The 16,302-nt window shown below is 41.9% G+C and overlaps 1 protein-coding gene across 3 annotated transcripts in view; it reads left to right on the top strand.

The window, feature by feature from the left end:
* Positions 1 to 12,174, top strand: part of PLD5 (phospholipase D family member 5) — a 211,355-nt gene extending 199,181 nt beyond the window's left edge. Inside the window, exons 8-10 of one of the 3 annotated variants that reach the window (XM_032466511.1) lie at positions 57 to 225; positions 3,543 to 3,657; positions 11,053 to 12,174. In XM_032466511.1, the coding sequence (XP_032322402.1) occupies positions 57 to 225; positions 3,543 to 3,657; positions 11,053 to 11,309 (541 nt within the window). In that variant the 3' untranslated portion in view covers positions 11,310 to 12,174. The remainder of the gene's footprint in view (positions 1 to 56; positions 226 to 3,542; positions 3,658 to 11,052) is intronic. The other 2 variants (XM_032466513.1, XM_032466512.1) reach the window with 2 other exon arrangements.
* Positions 12,175 to 16,302: the final 4,128 nt, after the last annotated feature.

Here is a 16,302-nt window from a genome sequence, read left to right as displayed (position 1 = left end):
TTCCCCAAACTAACTTATTTTCTTTCTTTTTCTCTATATGGATATCATTTCTACAGGACTTACTGGCCAGACTTGGATGGGAAAATAAGAGAAGCACTAGTGTTGAGAAGTGTTAAAGTCCGACTCCTTATAAGCTTCTGGAAGGAAACGGACCCCCTCACTTTTAACTTTATTTCATCTCTGAAAGCTATTTGCACTGAAATAGCCAACTGCAGTTTGAAAGTTGTAAGTATTCTGTTAAGTTATTGAATTAAAGGTTTATTTCCTTCACACGTCTGTGAAAGCTGTAAGCACACACACGTGAACTTCCGATCAGAACCCGGGCAACAATCGTTGATAGTGAAAAATACCACAAAAGGTAGATTAAGTAATTTTTCAAAACAATCCTAGGCAAAGAAACAGGAGACTAGAGCCCAGATTTCCTGGTGCCCTCCCCCAGCCTAGCGCCCTTTACACACACTTTCAGTTGCATCCTCTCCATTTTGTTTAACTGCCTCCCTCACTTACTATTCTTATTTGCAAAACTGTGGCCAATGGAGCATTGGAACACGCACCAGCACAGACTCCCCGAGACCTCAGGTCCCCTCAGCCTGGGTTCCTGCACTTGCTCCAGGTCCCTTGGGCCACATGCTAATCCATCTCTGCGTACTTTGAGGGAGGCAGGATTGGGAATTTGTGCAACTCTAAATGTGCCAACTCTCCAGCTTGTCTTTGACTCTCCTCTGGTCCTTACGGGTAATGCTCTCTTCCTCCCCTCAGGGCCCTTGTACATGCTGTTCCTTCTCCTACACACTCTTCGTTTCCAAACCTTACCTGACTACTGCCCACTCATCCTTTAGATCTCAGCCTTTCCCAACCTATTCTGCAGTCACTCAGCAAAGGTGCACTTAGACCCTACTCTGCTCTGTGCCAGGCCCTCTTCCCGGGGATGGAGCTGTGGTCCACAAAGCATTCAGGGACCCAGGAAGACACGGACTCCATTGTCAACTTTGACACATGGTTTCTAAGATTGCCTCGAGCCTCAGTACCCCAAGGCCAATCAGAAGAAGAAAGAGATGGGAGGCCTGCACAGGAGGCATTTCTGAGTTAGGTCTAGAGGTGGTCAGTGTCCCGTTAGCCTTCATTTTCTTGAGGGCAGCCCCTTCATGCTCAGCAAGGCCCAAGATGCCAAAGCATCAAAATGCAGAGAGTAGAAAGACGTAACTAATGCGAGCAGAGGCAGAGAGGAGAGGGCCTGGCACCTATGGCACACGATGCACTTGCCCCAATCTCCTCTCTCAACTTCCCCTCAGAGCGACTCAGCGGTCCCCACCCACCCACTGTTTCCTGACCCCACAAAGCACCTGCCACTATTAAGGCACTGTCAGTTGAAATCTCTGTTGTGAACTATTAAGAGATTCTCATTTAAGACTTACAAGAAATTACAAGGGAAGTAGGATTGAATCCATCATTTTAACCTTTATGGTATTTACTCAGTTTCATCTTTTCAGACACGCATGGTCACATTCTTTGAATAAACCAAACCTTAATAGTTCACTGTTGAACATTTAATAAAGCAGAGATCTTCACGTAAGCCAGACCACGTATTTTTAAGCATCAAGATAAGCCTAGGTGAGAAGAAAGTTTTTGTCCCTATATCTAGACCACAAATGAGTGAGGAGCTTTTCCAAGAAGAGTCGGAGTTGGAATCTTGCATACAGCATGTATTCAGGAGCCCGGGAACACTGAAAAAGCGGATGGCCTGGTAATCTCTGTCCTTAGAAGAGTGGGTGCCCTCAGCCCTGGCTTTGTGTGTTTGTGTCCATGAGAAAGCTCATGGAAAGAGATTGCAACTCACAAAGTTGTCCTAGTTAACTGAGCTTTTAAAAATAAATTAAGATGTCACTTTTGAGATAAATGGCTTTGCTCTCACCTCCGGCACGTTAGGTATGTACTCGTATGTCAGTGAACACAGTGTCATTTCTGCCATCATCTTAGTCTCCCTGATAAAGCTGTTTTCCCTCTTTTGGGTCATCTTCGACTTTCTGGAACAAATGGGTTCTCAGAAAAGCCTCAAGCTGTGATGCCAGCCCTGACTTAAATTAGGATGTATAATTTATTCTTTTTCAAATTTGTCTTGATTCTACAATAATATCTTCCTCAAAAGGAAATAGCCAAGTGTGTGGACAGGTGTTGTGACAGAATGTCCAAGCGAGATGACTGCTGGCTGTTATCTGGACTCACGTGACCTCACAAGTATTACAGCTGTGACTTAACAGCATTTATAGGTTATTAAGTCCATTTAAATAGTCCACAAGGGCTCTCCGTGAACCCATCAAACTGACACAGATTTTGCAGAAGACAGACACTGAGGAAATCAGGTGACCCAAGCTGCATTGCCTATAATCACGGTGATATGGCCCTGGGAGAACATTCCTCTGGGATGTGCAGCAGATGGTTCTTAGGTAGTAAATTTGTCCTGTGCACCACTGATCTCAAGAGTTCTACAAAAAGAAAAAAAAATCATAATAGAATTTTCAGGACTGCAAGGGACCCTAGTGATCACCTAGTTTATCACCCCTTTCTCAGCCTGGGGGAAAGGGGAAAGCCAAGTCTCATTATTTCCCCAAACCAAATTTGAACACGTACAGTCTGAAAACTTATAAATGACATCTCCATTTCTGGGTAGCATCCCGTTTTTCTCTCTGCCCCTTCTCTCCTTCAAACACACGATTCTACAACTGAAAGACATTCTGGAAAGACTCCATGCCATTTTGAAAATGTTCAACGTTTTCCGACGTAGAGGAAACTTGAGGTCCTCACCTTTGAGGGTGTCTTCCTCTGAGCTCAGTCATGGTTTGAGCTTCATCAGAGTCCTTGCCAGTTTCAGCAGGTTCCTGAGGCACAACCTGACGTCACCCGCCCCTCTTAGCTCCCCGTCCCAGGTCTGAGGTGAACTGAAATGTTGCTTTTTTGGATCACATTAAGTTGAAATTCAGGATTCATAGTTCGAAGTTGTGATTTTTTTTTTTTTTTGAGTTGCTTGTTAAAAGAGCTTGAGACCTAGGTGTTTAGATGGAAAGTATTTGTTCTTTTGGCAAAATCTTTGTTTGACCTTTGCAAATCCCCAATTAATTCAGCTACTCATTGACCTGGCCCTGCTGCTTCTAAAACATATGCAACGTGTGAGAATCAGCTCATGGCATTCTTGACAGAAAGCACCCTGAGGCAGACTTCAGATGCCAGCGCACCCTGATGAATAAGACAATGAGAATTAAACAACTTCTGGCCCTCCCCCTGTTGAAAGAATGAATTTTGTGTTCATTTTATAGCTTAAAAGCATTAATTATGGATCTAGTTGAGCATGCTGATTTTCTCTCTTGTCACCTGTATAGCTTTGAGAACAAAAATAGCTTCATGGACTTGAAGTAACAAGATTGTGGTTGTAATAACTCAGTATGAGGTCTGTTGTGGGTATTTGGATAAGAAACCCTTTTATGCTTGAACAAAACCAAAAATGTTCTCTGTTCACCTGCTTCACTGATGTATTTATTGCCCTACAGAAATTTTTTGATCTGGAAAGAGAGAATGCCTGCGTTACAAAAGAACATAAGAATCACACCTTCCCTAAGTTAAACCGCAACAAGTACATGGTGACGGATGGCGCAGCTTATATTGGTAGGTGTCAGGACTGAGGCTCCTTGGGGGATCATGCAGGCTGGTGGTGACCCCACTGTACTCTTCTGTACCCCATGGTAAGGAAGCCCCTGCTGGTGAGGGGTGGGCCTGGGAGGTCAGGAGACAGGAGGGTGAGGGCAAAGATCTCTTCAACCCAACATCTTCTCTGTGGCTTGGTTCATATGCCGGGAGACCACGTGAGATGTCTTTCCATAAATGCTTTGCAGAAATTCCATGGTCCATTTGCCTCATTTGAAAGTGAGGAGGTAGATGGCGCATCAAAGGCCGCTCCTGGCACTGGAATGAATCCAGTGCTACTTCCTACCCACAGTACCACAGCCAGCCTGTCTTGAGTAATGGGGAAGCAGACGTCGTTGAAATTTGATGCCAAAAAAAAAAAAAAAAGAAGAAAAAGAAATTTGATGCCAAAACGAACACTGCCCAGGCAAGAATCCTACCTCTGCCATTTTAAAAATATCTAACTTTGGACAATTTACTTAAGCTTCCTAAACCTCAGTTTTCTCATCTGTAAAATGGGGCTAATAATAGTTTCTACTTCATAGAGTGAAGTTTAAATGGGTCAATAGGTACAAAGCACTTTGCACAATTAAAGCCCCTGACACAGAGATGATACCTGAGTCATGTTAGCTATTATTACTAAGGTAATAAAGCTCCAGATACAGAAATAGTATGTATTGGTAGAGTTTTTCTAATAGATCAACTCTATTCTACTTTCCCATAGCGTGCATGAGCCTAGGGTAACCCCTTTACTGGTATCATCACAGATAGAGTGGAAATTAGTATCTATAAAATGAAGGTGCCTAAATCCCAAAACAGCAGAATGGTTATTACACTGTGCAAGGGAAGTAGCAGCCTCAGAGCAGAAAAGAAAAATGTGAATGGAATGAAGGAATATGGAATATGTATTATTTTTTCCAAATTCAGTGAAGGGGTAAAAAATAAGACATAACATGAGTTAAACAGACAGATGTAAGGGGGAAGATTTTAGAGCTAGGTCTCGAATCCAGGGCATCCAGACCCCTCACCCCACTGCAGCCCTTCAGAAGACACTGCCATTGGCCACTGCAGAGTAACTACCTCCTGGCTCAGTGTGGAGAAGTTCTGTCTTTTCCCATTTTGAATAGTTGTGTGTCTTATTATCAGAACCAGGTATTGAAAAAATTTTTAAATGTATATCATCCCAGTTGTTCTAGAAGATGAGATGATTATTTTATTCACGTTGTCCCTCTCAGTGACCCAAGATGTGATCATTTAGATTTTCTCATGTTTGTCACTGCATGGAGAGCAGAATGAAATGAGCTTCTTTAAAGCAAGTGACAAAAGCAAACTCAAATTGGCTGAGGCAAAAATGGGAACTTTTGGCTCAATATTAGGAAATAGAGGAATGGACTAAGTTTGGGGGACAGTGAAATGTAGGCACTCAAATCTGAATATTTTACCCACCGAGTTTACTTAAAGGAAATTGTGGCATGTGCCTATATCCAAATGTTCTTTATAATGAATTAAGTAAGTGTACTGGAGTCAGACACACCTCTATTTGATTTCAAGCACTGACACTTACAAACTGGGGGATGGCAGAAAGTCACATAGTCTCTCTCTGAGCCTCTGCAGAGCCTCTGTTTCCTTATCTGTAAAATGGAGATAATAGCGCCCACTCTTTGGTGGTGGTATGAGGATTAAATGAGATAATATATGAAAAACTCCCAACACTGTCTCTGATCTGTCTACCAGATTTTTTTTTTTTTAGTAAATATTGATTCCTGGCTCTCTCCCTTCTTCTTTCCTTGTAATGCATTTTTAGAATAGACTATTTTAAAAACAGTTTTAGGTTCATAGTGAAATTGTGCAGAAGACACAGAGATTTCCTATATACCCCCTGTCCCCACATGTGCACAGCCTCCCCCACTACCAACTTCCCCCACCAGAGTGGTAACATTTGTCACAATTGATGAACCTACATTGACACATCATTATCACCCAATGTCCGTAGCTTCCGTTAGGCTTCACTCTTCATGTTGTACATTCTGTGGATTTGGACAAATGTATAATGACATGTATCTGCCATTGTAGTGTCATATAGAGTAGTTTCACTGTGTTAAAAATCCTCTGTGCTCCACATATTCTTCCCTCCCCCACCCCCGGCAACCACTGATTTTGTTTTTTATTACTATCTCCATAGTGTTGTGTTTTTCAAAACATATAGTTGGAATCATATAGTGTGTAGCCTATTATGATTGGCTTCTTTTACTTAGTAATAAGCATTTAATGTTCTTCCATGTCTTTTCATGGCTTGATAGCCCATTCCTTTTTAGTGCTGAATAATATTCCATTATCTGAATGTACTGTAGTTTTTTTTTATCCTTTCACCTATTGAAGGGCCTCTTGGTTGCTCCAAGTTTTGGCAATTATGAATAAAGCTGCTGTAAACATCCATGTGCATATCTTTGTGTAGACATGAGTTTCGACTCCTCTAGATAAATACCACGGAACATGATTACTGAGTCATATGATAAGAGTATATTTAGTTTTGTGAGAGACTGCCAACCTCTCTTCCAAAGTGGCCATACCACTTTGCATTCCCACCAGCAATGAATGAGCGTTCCTGCTGCTCCACATCCTCCCCAGCATTTGGTGCTGTCAGTGACCTGGATTCGGCCATTCTAATAGCTGTGTGTGACACACGTGTCTTGTTGTTCTAGTTTTCAATTCCCTTTGACATACGATGTGGGGCATCTTCTCATGTGCTTATTTGCCGTCTGTATATCTTCTTTGGTGAGGTGTCTATTAAGGTCTTTTGGCCCACTTTTTAATCAGATTTTTTATTTTCTTATTGCTCAGTTTTAAGAGTTCTTTGTGTGTTGGGGATAACAGTCTTTCATCAGATTATGTCTTTTGCAAATATTTTCTCCCAGCCTGTGGCTTATCTTTTCATTCTCTGTCAGTGTCCTTCACAGAGTAGAAATTTTTAATTTTAATTAAGTCCAGGTTATCGATTATTTCTTTCATGGATCATGCCTTTGGTGTTGTGTCTAAAAAGTGATCACCAAAAACCAACTTCATCTAGGTTTTCCCCCTTGTTATCTTCTAGGAGTTTTGTAGTTGTGCATTTTACATTTAAGTCTGTGATCCATTATGAGTTACTTTTTGTGAAGTGTGTAAGTTCTGTGTCTAGATTCTTTTCTTTTTGGTGGTGGTGGGGGCAGGGTCGGGTGGTATGTGGATGTCCAGTTCTCCCAGTATCATTTATTGAAAAGACTGTCTTTGCTCTATTGTATTGCCTTTGCTCTTTTGCCAAGATCAGTTGACTGTATTTATGTGGGTCTATTTCTGAGTTCCCTATTATAATGCATTTTTAAATGAGTTCATTTTACACACAGCATTTTTGCAAAACATTAGTTCCCTAGAGTGAAAACATAGTTCTAGTATAAACATATTTAAAGAGCATGAAGAGGGAAAATTCACTGATAATTTAAATAATTATCAGCGTGTCCTGGAAATCTCATAAGAGTCACTCAGACACTTGCCAAGAATGCTGAATTAAGAAAAATCTACACTAGTTGCATGGAATCGCAGTTCCCTTAAATGTTCACAAGACTTACCGAAGAATCCCCAGACAGTATCAACTCTCTGATTTTTAATTCTCCAGAGTATATTTGAGTCAAGCTTGACAAAGTTGTCTGAAAGGTGGTTTGGTTATTTATATATTATATACCCAATGAGTTCACCTGCACCCTCGCAAGTTGTTCCTGAGGGCAGCACTACGGCTCTCCTGGTATCTGGGGCTAAATGTGTGTTCTAGAAGCTGAAATGGCAGTCTCCAGAAGAGCTGTATAAAACTGCAATTCAACTGAAAAATTACTGAAGCATATATATGATTTTGAAGTTGAGCCCAGCCATCAGGAAGTGGAGGGTAGAAAAACATAATCGCACTGGTGTTAGGAATGCCCTGTAGTCCTGGGAGAGCCACCTAGGGCTATGATTTCTGAGAACAAACTAATTAAAACTTTTGAGAATCAGTCAAGTTTCAGGATCTAGGCTCCATCCATTGTATTGAAGGAAAAAGCTGAATTTCACAGAATGAAACTTCAAAATCTTGTCGCTTCTCTCCCCTCATCCTTCCCCCTCTCCATGCTGCCCCCAAAGCATACTTATGCATGTTTCCTTCAGAGAGTGAGGTCTGCACGTGAATGGAGCAGAGATCTCAGTGTGACCTGATGCTCCCGCCCTGGAGGCTCGTGAAGTCTCGGGTGAAGGGTGCAGTTAGTTCAAAGCAAGTGCACCTTTAGGATCAGAAGTGACTTGAAACCCAAGTTAGGTGTGGGCTGCAGAGTCAGACCTCGCTATGAGCCTCCTCTGGAATTTTTTCACTTCCACCTTGGACAAATCACGTAACTTTTCCATGCTGTAATTTCCTCATCAGTACAGTGAAGTTAATATTGTCACCTCATAGGACTGCAGTGAATATTGAATGAGATAACGTAATGAGAGAATGAATTACTGCCCTTGACTGAATGTGTGGCGCTTAGTCATAGATGAAATTTTAGTGTCTTATCAAGAAGTCCTTGAAAAACTTGCAGGAACACAGGAGTCTTTGGTTAATGGAATGAAGAGAAGGTGCCGTCTCACCAGCGGGCTCCAGGGTAACTCTCAACCTGCAGGGGCTACTAATGCCCAGTTTTGAGGTTCAAGCTTGTGTTCACCTGGCACTGGGCATTTGCACAAAGACACAGCCTCTGAGCATGGCCACATGTCTGAGAGCACACGGTCAGGAACACGGCAACAGCAAGAGGTCTCTGTGCGGAGACTCTGACCCCGTATTATAAACCATTTGGCAAGCACTTCACTAATTTCTAGCAATAAAATTCAACCAAAGTTATGTCTATCATGAAGCCGTTGACAGTGTCATTGTAGTGTTTGTGTGGGATGGGGTGGGACGGGGGAGAAATATAAAGAGAAAGAGAGAGGAGTTCTTTCTCTATGCTGATGATATTTGATTTAGGGACCTGGTATTAGGCCCTGAGAAAGAAACTTAAGGAGTAAAATGAGGAACAAGGGAACCACCTTCCGGTATTCCAGCGGGTGTCATATGGAAAAGGGAGTTGATAATGTGTAGGGGCTCCAGAGAGCAAAGGAGGGACCAAAGGATGAGAGCTTTAAAGGAACAGATATTGGCTCTCTCTACATATGTCCTTGTACCAGCAGCTTCTCCCACAGATAGCTGCCTGGCCATGGGTCAAGGATGCCCACAGACCACGGTTCCAGCATCCTTCAGCAAATATTCCTGCAGGATGCCTGAGGAGCCACAGCAGGAATGGGAAGTCAAGCTCTACGCTTACAAGCCTTGAGTTCCCTTTACCAGCTCTGAACCAAAGAGGATGGTGGTAATTTATAAAATAATTTGGTCAGTCTTGACATGGCTCAGTTTTTATTAGTGAGAATCATGCTTTGTTCACGGTATTGAAGATAATGCATGGAGTCTGGCAGACCTGGGTCGACCATTGATCAACTGTGTGAAGTTGGGCAAATTTATTCACTTCTTTGAGCCTCACAGTCTTTGTCTGTGAAGTGGGCATAAATCCTACCATGTACATGAGATAATGCATACAAGTAGAAAGCACAGTGTGCTTTGTTCATGGTAGGCACTGGACTAAATGATAGCTCCTCTCTGCTCTAAGTCCTGGATGCCCCGGCCTCATCCCTAACTCTTCCTCTTCATGCTCTGAGATCCTAATCATACCTTTTGTCCACAAATATGTTGTCTTCCCTGTGGAATGAATTTCCTAATTGATAAGCTTCTGAGCCTTTCTCATTAGTCAACAAAGTGCTTTCTTCCCGGTGCATCTAGCCAGAGTTGGTAATTCCCAGGGGCAGGGTATAGCTCAGTGGTAGAGTTCTGGCTTAGCATGCATGACGTCCTAGGTTCAATCCCCAGTACCTCCATTAGAAAAATAAAGTTAAAAGAAAAAAAACCTCATTTCTCCTGCCCTCATGACAGAGTATACCTACATCTCCTGTCCTATCTCATATGCCTTGTGTTACACTTACTGTGTCTTTCTCCTGGACTCCAGGAAGGCGGGGACTGTCATTTTCAGTTTTATATCATGACCTTAATATTGTACCTGGTAGATATTAGACACTCAATAAATATGTGTAAATGAAGGACTAAGAAAAGCAAAGAAAATAAATGATGCTGTACCCTCCTGAGAGCTCCTTTGCTGTCCTGCTGGAATCGTCTCCCCACTGGATACCAAAGGCAAAAGGTTCACGTGGGGGTTTGGGGAAGTCCACCCCCTTTTATCTGTTCCCACTTTGAAGACGGCCTACAGGTGCGTTGCATAGACACGACTAACCCCTTCTGGGGCAGATCCCAGCCTCACTACCTACCTATTATGGCTGAGTTTTGTTCCTCCTGCCTCAAGTTCATATGTTGAAGTCTTACTTTAATTTGGAGGCAGGGTCTTTACAGAGGTAATCGAGTTAAGGCGAGGTCGTTAGGGTGGGCTCTCATCCAGTTTGACTGGAGTCCTTATGAAAAGGGGAAATTTGGACACAGAGATGTGCGTAGAGGGGAGATGACAGATGTGAAGAGACACAGGGAGGAGACGGTTATCCACAAGCCAAGGGGAGAGACCTGGAGCAGATCCCACTCTCCAGCCCTCAGAAGAAATCAACCTGCCAACATCGTGATCTTAGACCTTCAGCCGCCAGAACTGTGAGACAGTCAATTTCTGTTGATTGTGCGGTGTTCTTTGTCCTGGCAGCCCTAGCCAGCTAACACACCGCCTAACACCAGCCGTCACCCCACGGAGCCTGCTGTCACAGGCTGGGCTGAGGAGCCTGGTCCTGGGGCTGGGAAGTGATTTACAGCCCAAGCAAGCAGTGTTTTGTGTATTGAGTTAGAAATTGGTTCTCTTTCTCTGGTTCAGCGTTTTCTTTAATGCGAAAGCTCCTGAGCATTATAATTAGAATCCCTCATCTGTACATATGGATTTGATGTTGTCTCTTTGAGAAGCTAGTCATTGTTCACAGGATTTTTAAGTGTGTTCCTATGTATTTTAAATGTTGCTGTATTTAGTTCGCCTTGTGAATGTCAATAAGAAATAACATTTACCAAAAAGAACATCGGAGTCCCTGTTTGGAGTTTCAAGTTGAGCAAAGCTGAAGAAAATGCCAAAATAATATGCAAATATTAATATGCCATATGTAAGCCTTCTTGGAATTCTTTTTTTCAAATGAGCTGTCAACACAATTCAGTCTCCCTGTCACTATTCCCCAGTATTTTTTTTTAATAGAATCTGCTCTATATTTCATTAAATGGAGAATATTCCCCAGTGGGTCTTAACTGTTTACCATCATTGCCTTTGTCTTTTGCAGGAAACTTTGACTGGGTAGGGAATGATTTTACGCAGAATGCCGGCACGGGCCTTGTTATCAACCAAGCAGACGTGAGGAACAGCACAAGCATCATTAAGCAACTGAAGGACGTGTTTGAGAGGGACTGGTACTCCCCCTACGCCAGAACCTTGCAGCCCACCAAGCAGCCAAACTGCTCAAGCCTCTTCAAGCTCAGACCCCCCTCAAACAAAACTGCCACCTACAATGCAAGTGGGAAAGACCCCTCGCATGTATAGCCCGAACGAACAAACTGACAGGACACCCTGTATTTCCCATTTATATAAAAAGGACTTGAGGAGAGAAAAACAATTTAATATGTCTTTTTTAGGGAAAAAGCACACATAAAAAATATTCTCTGAACGACCTGTACTAATCCAATATCTTAGCGGTGTGTACATGAAATTTAAGACTTTTGTATTTGTTACTTCTGACAGAGAATGTCATTTGGGCTTGGAAGTTAGTTTTTACGTTTGCATACAAATTTTAAGACTTTGATGCCTCTTCCTTTCTAGTTTTAGAACTTTTTTCTGCTGACCCTCCTGGTCAGTTCTTAGGAAGCTTAGCATGAGGTAAGTTCTTTAACACCATTCTGAGAACTGGAGACTCAGAGACGAGAAGTGAGGGTTTTGCCCTGGAGAAGCGACTGATCAAACCAAGTACTGGTCCTTGGAAACCGTTTCCAAGACCTACCCAGGCATGTAAGCACGAACAGCTGACATCTCTTGTCCGTCTTCAACACACCTGAAAAATAATCTTTTCGTCCCCTTGTGCATTTCTTTTGAATACCATAACTTTTATTTTCTATCATTTTCTCTTCTCACAAAAATATTATGTAGCTTCCCTATATTCACCTAAACATTAGTTCCAAGTATGATTATATGCTTTGAATTTGTATGAATGGCTCAGAATGGATGCAAAATGTAAAAAGCAGTCTTTAACTTTCACCCCTCAACTGCATTTTTCCCTACCAAATTGATATTTTAAAACCATAGCCAGCAATATGTATCCTTTCTCTCAAGCTCAGAAAAATTATGTAGCCACCTGCTAATACCCAGCAAGCTGTGAAGTCTGCATTTATGAGAATAAAGTAGTTTTTCACATTTTTGTTTAGCTTATGGTGTTTATAAGTGGATTTTACTTTCTTTAGAATCCTTATGCTATTAAGAGTATGCCAGCAAACGTTTATAGAGCTATTTAATATACCTTCTGCTATTTAATATACCAAATGCTTTTCAGAGAAATGCAATTTAAATACTGTGCTTAACATATTTTACTAAGAAACCAAAATATTGGATTATTGTTCTATGATGTCCTTGTGTGTTGTTGTTTTGTATCTATATAACGTATAACCCTATATTAATGGAGACTACGCTCAAGAGAGGCATGGCCTCTTCAGAGCCCAGAGCAGGTGCCCTTCAGGACGCCTAGTCTTAGTGGTGCTCCTGTCTCTCTCGCTGGCCTGGAACAGAGTCCTGCACTTCTTGGCCTCGGGTTTCTGTTGGTAATGTACGGGACATTAATAATCCTACCTCGCAAAGGTGTTGTCATGGTAGGAAATATTTATAACTTGTTTTGAAATCAAAAGGAACTATATAAATGCTAAGCATTACGATGTATAATCTTTTTCTCAAAATTGTTTTTATGGTATCCTGCTGTCATCAATGCCTAGGTTCTCCCAGAGAACCCATGAGGGAAAACAAACCCACAGCTTTCGGTTGCAAATGTCAGTGAACACGGCGACACAGAAGCCCTGCTGGAGATCTGGATTGTCAGCATGTTGATGGAACACTTTGTTGGGTCACTGTGGCGTCAGTAACGGCCACACAAAACTAGACCTCGTGCTTGGGATTCTTCCTTAGGACTGGCATATGCATGTGTTTTTAGAGCAAGAAAAAGCAATCTCTTTTTTTTTTTTTTTTTAATTTCTAGAGACTCGATTTCTACTATGCCAGAGAGAGTGATGGAGGAACCCACAAATCTTGTCCAGTGGGTTCACTTGGTGTAGACTGGCTATTGGTGGTCTTGCGATCACATAACTTCCTTTCTTGTTATTTCCAAGTATTGCTTTACCAGTATTTACTAACCAGGTAGTGCAAATGACTGGAAGGAAGCTGGCTTTTTAAGAGTACCATGTTTTTATGAACACCTGGGGGATTCTTCATGAAATTCTGCATCAGTAATGGCCAGCCCATAAGAGTCTAAATATTTACCCTATGTTCAATCCTTGTTTGAGTAGGGGGTTATCCTGTCAGTCATCTCAATAAAGGAAAGGTAGTTTGGGTGATGATTAAAAAGAGAAAGCCAAAGAAAGTAAGCAAAGGGTAGGCATGGCGACAGACAACCACTACTCACTTCACTTATAGGCAAGGAAAAGGAATCTGGGCTGAATTTGATAAAGGGAGGAGTGCTGATTGCTTCCTTGTTCATTCTCAAGTTGTCTCCTGGAGTATTTGTCACAGCCATGGGACAGGTGCAGTCTTGGTATAATGGGGCCCCTTCACAGTTGCTATCGTTTGCATACAACAGAAGAGAATTTCATCCTTTACAAAATGACCATGATCACCATTTCCCTCTGAGCTCCATCAAAAAGGTAGCTCCAAGAACTGTGTCCCGGGATTTTCTGCCATGCACCACCGGCAGCAGAGCCCTACCTGGCCTGGCAGGCCACCTCCTCAGGGTGGTCCAGGCAGCAGCAGCCAGGCCACTGACTCCGGGAGGCAAAGCTGGCCTTCAGCGGCAGCCAGGGAAACAGCCCTTGTGCAGAGTGTCGTAAATGGGTTCATGTCCCCTGAGAGAAAACTGAATTCTGCATAACTTTTATTTGAATGCCTAGAGGTAGTCTCCCTCTCTCTGAGACTTTGTGTATGTGCTAAACAGACCACCAACTTCCATTTTCCCCCACCAACAAGCAACCCAGGAATTATTTCCCAAGAGGAAAAGAAGGCAAAACAGAAACACTTTAATTCTAGATTTAAGCTATGTGATGGATGTCCATGCCAGAAATTATTAGAAAGAGGGTGACTACTAATCTCTATTTCTTTCTGCATAAACATTCCAGGAATCACTTCCCAAGGGGGGGTAGAAGAAAAGGAAACACAATTTGAGACTATATTTTAGGTTTCTATGCTGCTAGCATTAACCTAGTGCCTTATTGATTCTCAAGCATTGATTTTAAACAGTGATTCACTGAGAACACTTCCACTTCCTGTGGATCCAGTAGGCCTTCGGATGGACCTTCCTGTTGGAACCTTGCGTATGAGTGTCCATAGGTTTATGCAGCCTGCTCTCCTCCCAAACCACACAACTTTGATCACCCCGCAAATCAAATCACTGGCACACACTGTCAAATCACAACACTGCTGGCCTCCACTGCACTGCCACTGGCCACTAGTATATCCGATAATTGAACCACACAGCTTATCAAACCACCGGAGAGGAAGTGGAACATTCTGGGTTCTAGCCATGCTCTGTAAACGCCGCACCGAGAGTACCTGAAAATGACAGCCGCGAGGCACGCTGCACGTGTCCCCACTCTCTCTACAGGACTTTGTAAAGGGAGCTTCACCGCCTTCCAAAGTCTGCTGGGACATAGAATAAATCTAAAGTCTTAAAAACGTCAAAGCAGACTCAGTAAAAAAAAATTTTTTTAAACCGAAGGGGCTGTGAGAAAGCTTTGCCTCTGCGTAGCTCTGGGCACGGCCTTTCCCATTTGGGCTGTTTGTGCTGCTGTTTGTCTCAGTTCTGATTCGGTTCTTGGTGAGATGGGTGTGACCACATTTTTGTTTGGTCTTACCCCTTGAAAAACTGTTTTTTTACTGCAGTTACTGGTTGTTAAAAAGTGCCTCACTGAACCCGGGACTGAAAGCAGCTCACTTCTTGCCGGCCGATGGCTATTCTCAAGTGACGGGGATTCATTTTGAGTTTTGTTTGTTTTTAGAAATTTTTATTGAGCTAAATTCCAGGTGGAAAAAATTAAAAGACTATAAGATTTCCTTGATAAGATCAGACCCAGAGTCATCTGTCTCAGGAATTCTATCCCAGAATCTGCCTTTTTTTTTCTTCCATATGTATTGCCACTTGGAGTGAGTTTCTCTGTCCAAAATTCATTCCATTATTTTTAACATTTAAGAGATGTAAAAAGCTGCTTCACTCGCAATAGAACGGTTATCTTCTGTCATGAAAGATACTTTGCTATTGGTTATCAGCCCCTTATAAACAGTCCCCAATATTATGGATGAATGTTTGATTCTTTGGCCTTCTGTGCTTGTTTTCAATGAACTGGTGTACTTTATTATAAGCCTTTTGAAGGAGAAGTTATTATCATGTCCATTTAGCCTAAGATACATTGGATAAATTAATTCACATTCAGCATTTTTCCGTTCACTGTGATTTAGCATCTTGTTGCTTTACATATCAGTAACCAAATGTTTATTATTTTTACCTTATTAATTTAAATTGGTAGAGTCTTTGTAATAGCCCTGAACTCAACCCCAGTTCATAGCCTACCTTTCCCATTTGAGAGAATTCCCATCGTTGACTGAATTGTAAGGATATTGCCTTTTATGGTGACTAGATAGGTCTGCTTCAGAAGTTTCCTGAGATTGTAAAAACCAAAATTTCTTATTTTTGACCCATTAGCAGTCTTGTACTCACAGAGTTCCAAAAAAGATCACCGATCACTTACGCTTCTTTTGGCAATTTGATGAAAAGAAATGTGAGATTTAGTAGGCTGTTAATGCATTTTTCTTTTGTCATGTTCAACTACTAAACTTCTAATTCTGTTACAAAAAGCATCTTGAACTTCTAGTGTTTCTTTATATAAATATGATAAAGCTGTGCCTGGACATGTCTATATTATTAGCTTTCAGATCCCTAAATAAATTGGTGTTATAAAGGGCTGAATTTGAGGACATCATTAAGATTCTCAAACTTTTCACATAACCAAATGCTCAATTTTTTCAGAAGTAAATATTATATGGCCTTTTCATTCTGTGAGATAAGGCATTTCTTTTCCTCCTCAGCTTAATCTCAGCAACAAACGGTCTCTCATCAATACCCAAGCTGCACTTTATGTCCTGAATGATGGAAATGCAGCTGGCCCAGCAGCCACAGTCCCACTATTTTGTATGTTCACCTGAGGAAGCATCCTTTTAACAGTATTCCTGCTTTTTTTTTTTTTTAAGAGTTTGTTTCCAATAGGCACTGGTTTTGAATAAATAAATGATCCCT

This window comes from Camelus ferus, chromosome 23, assembly GCF_009834535.1.
Source record: "Camelus ferus isolate YT-003-E chromosome 23, BCGSAC_Cfer_1.0, whole genome shotgun sequence".
NCBI lineage: Eukaryota > Metazoa > Chordata > Mammalia > Artiodactyla > Camelidae > Camelus > Camelus ferus.
This window is presented reverse-complemented; position numbering and strand designations above follow the sequence as displayed.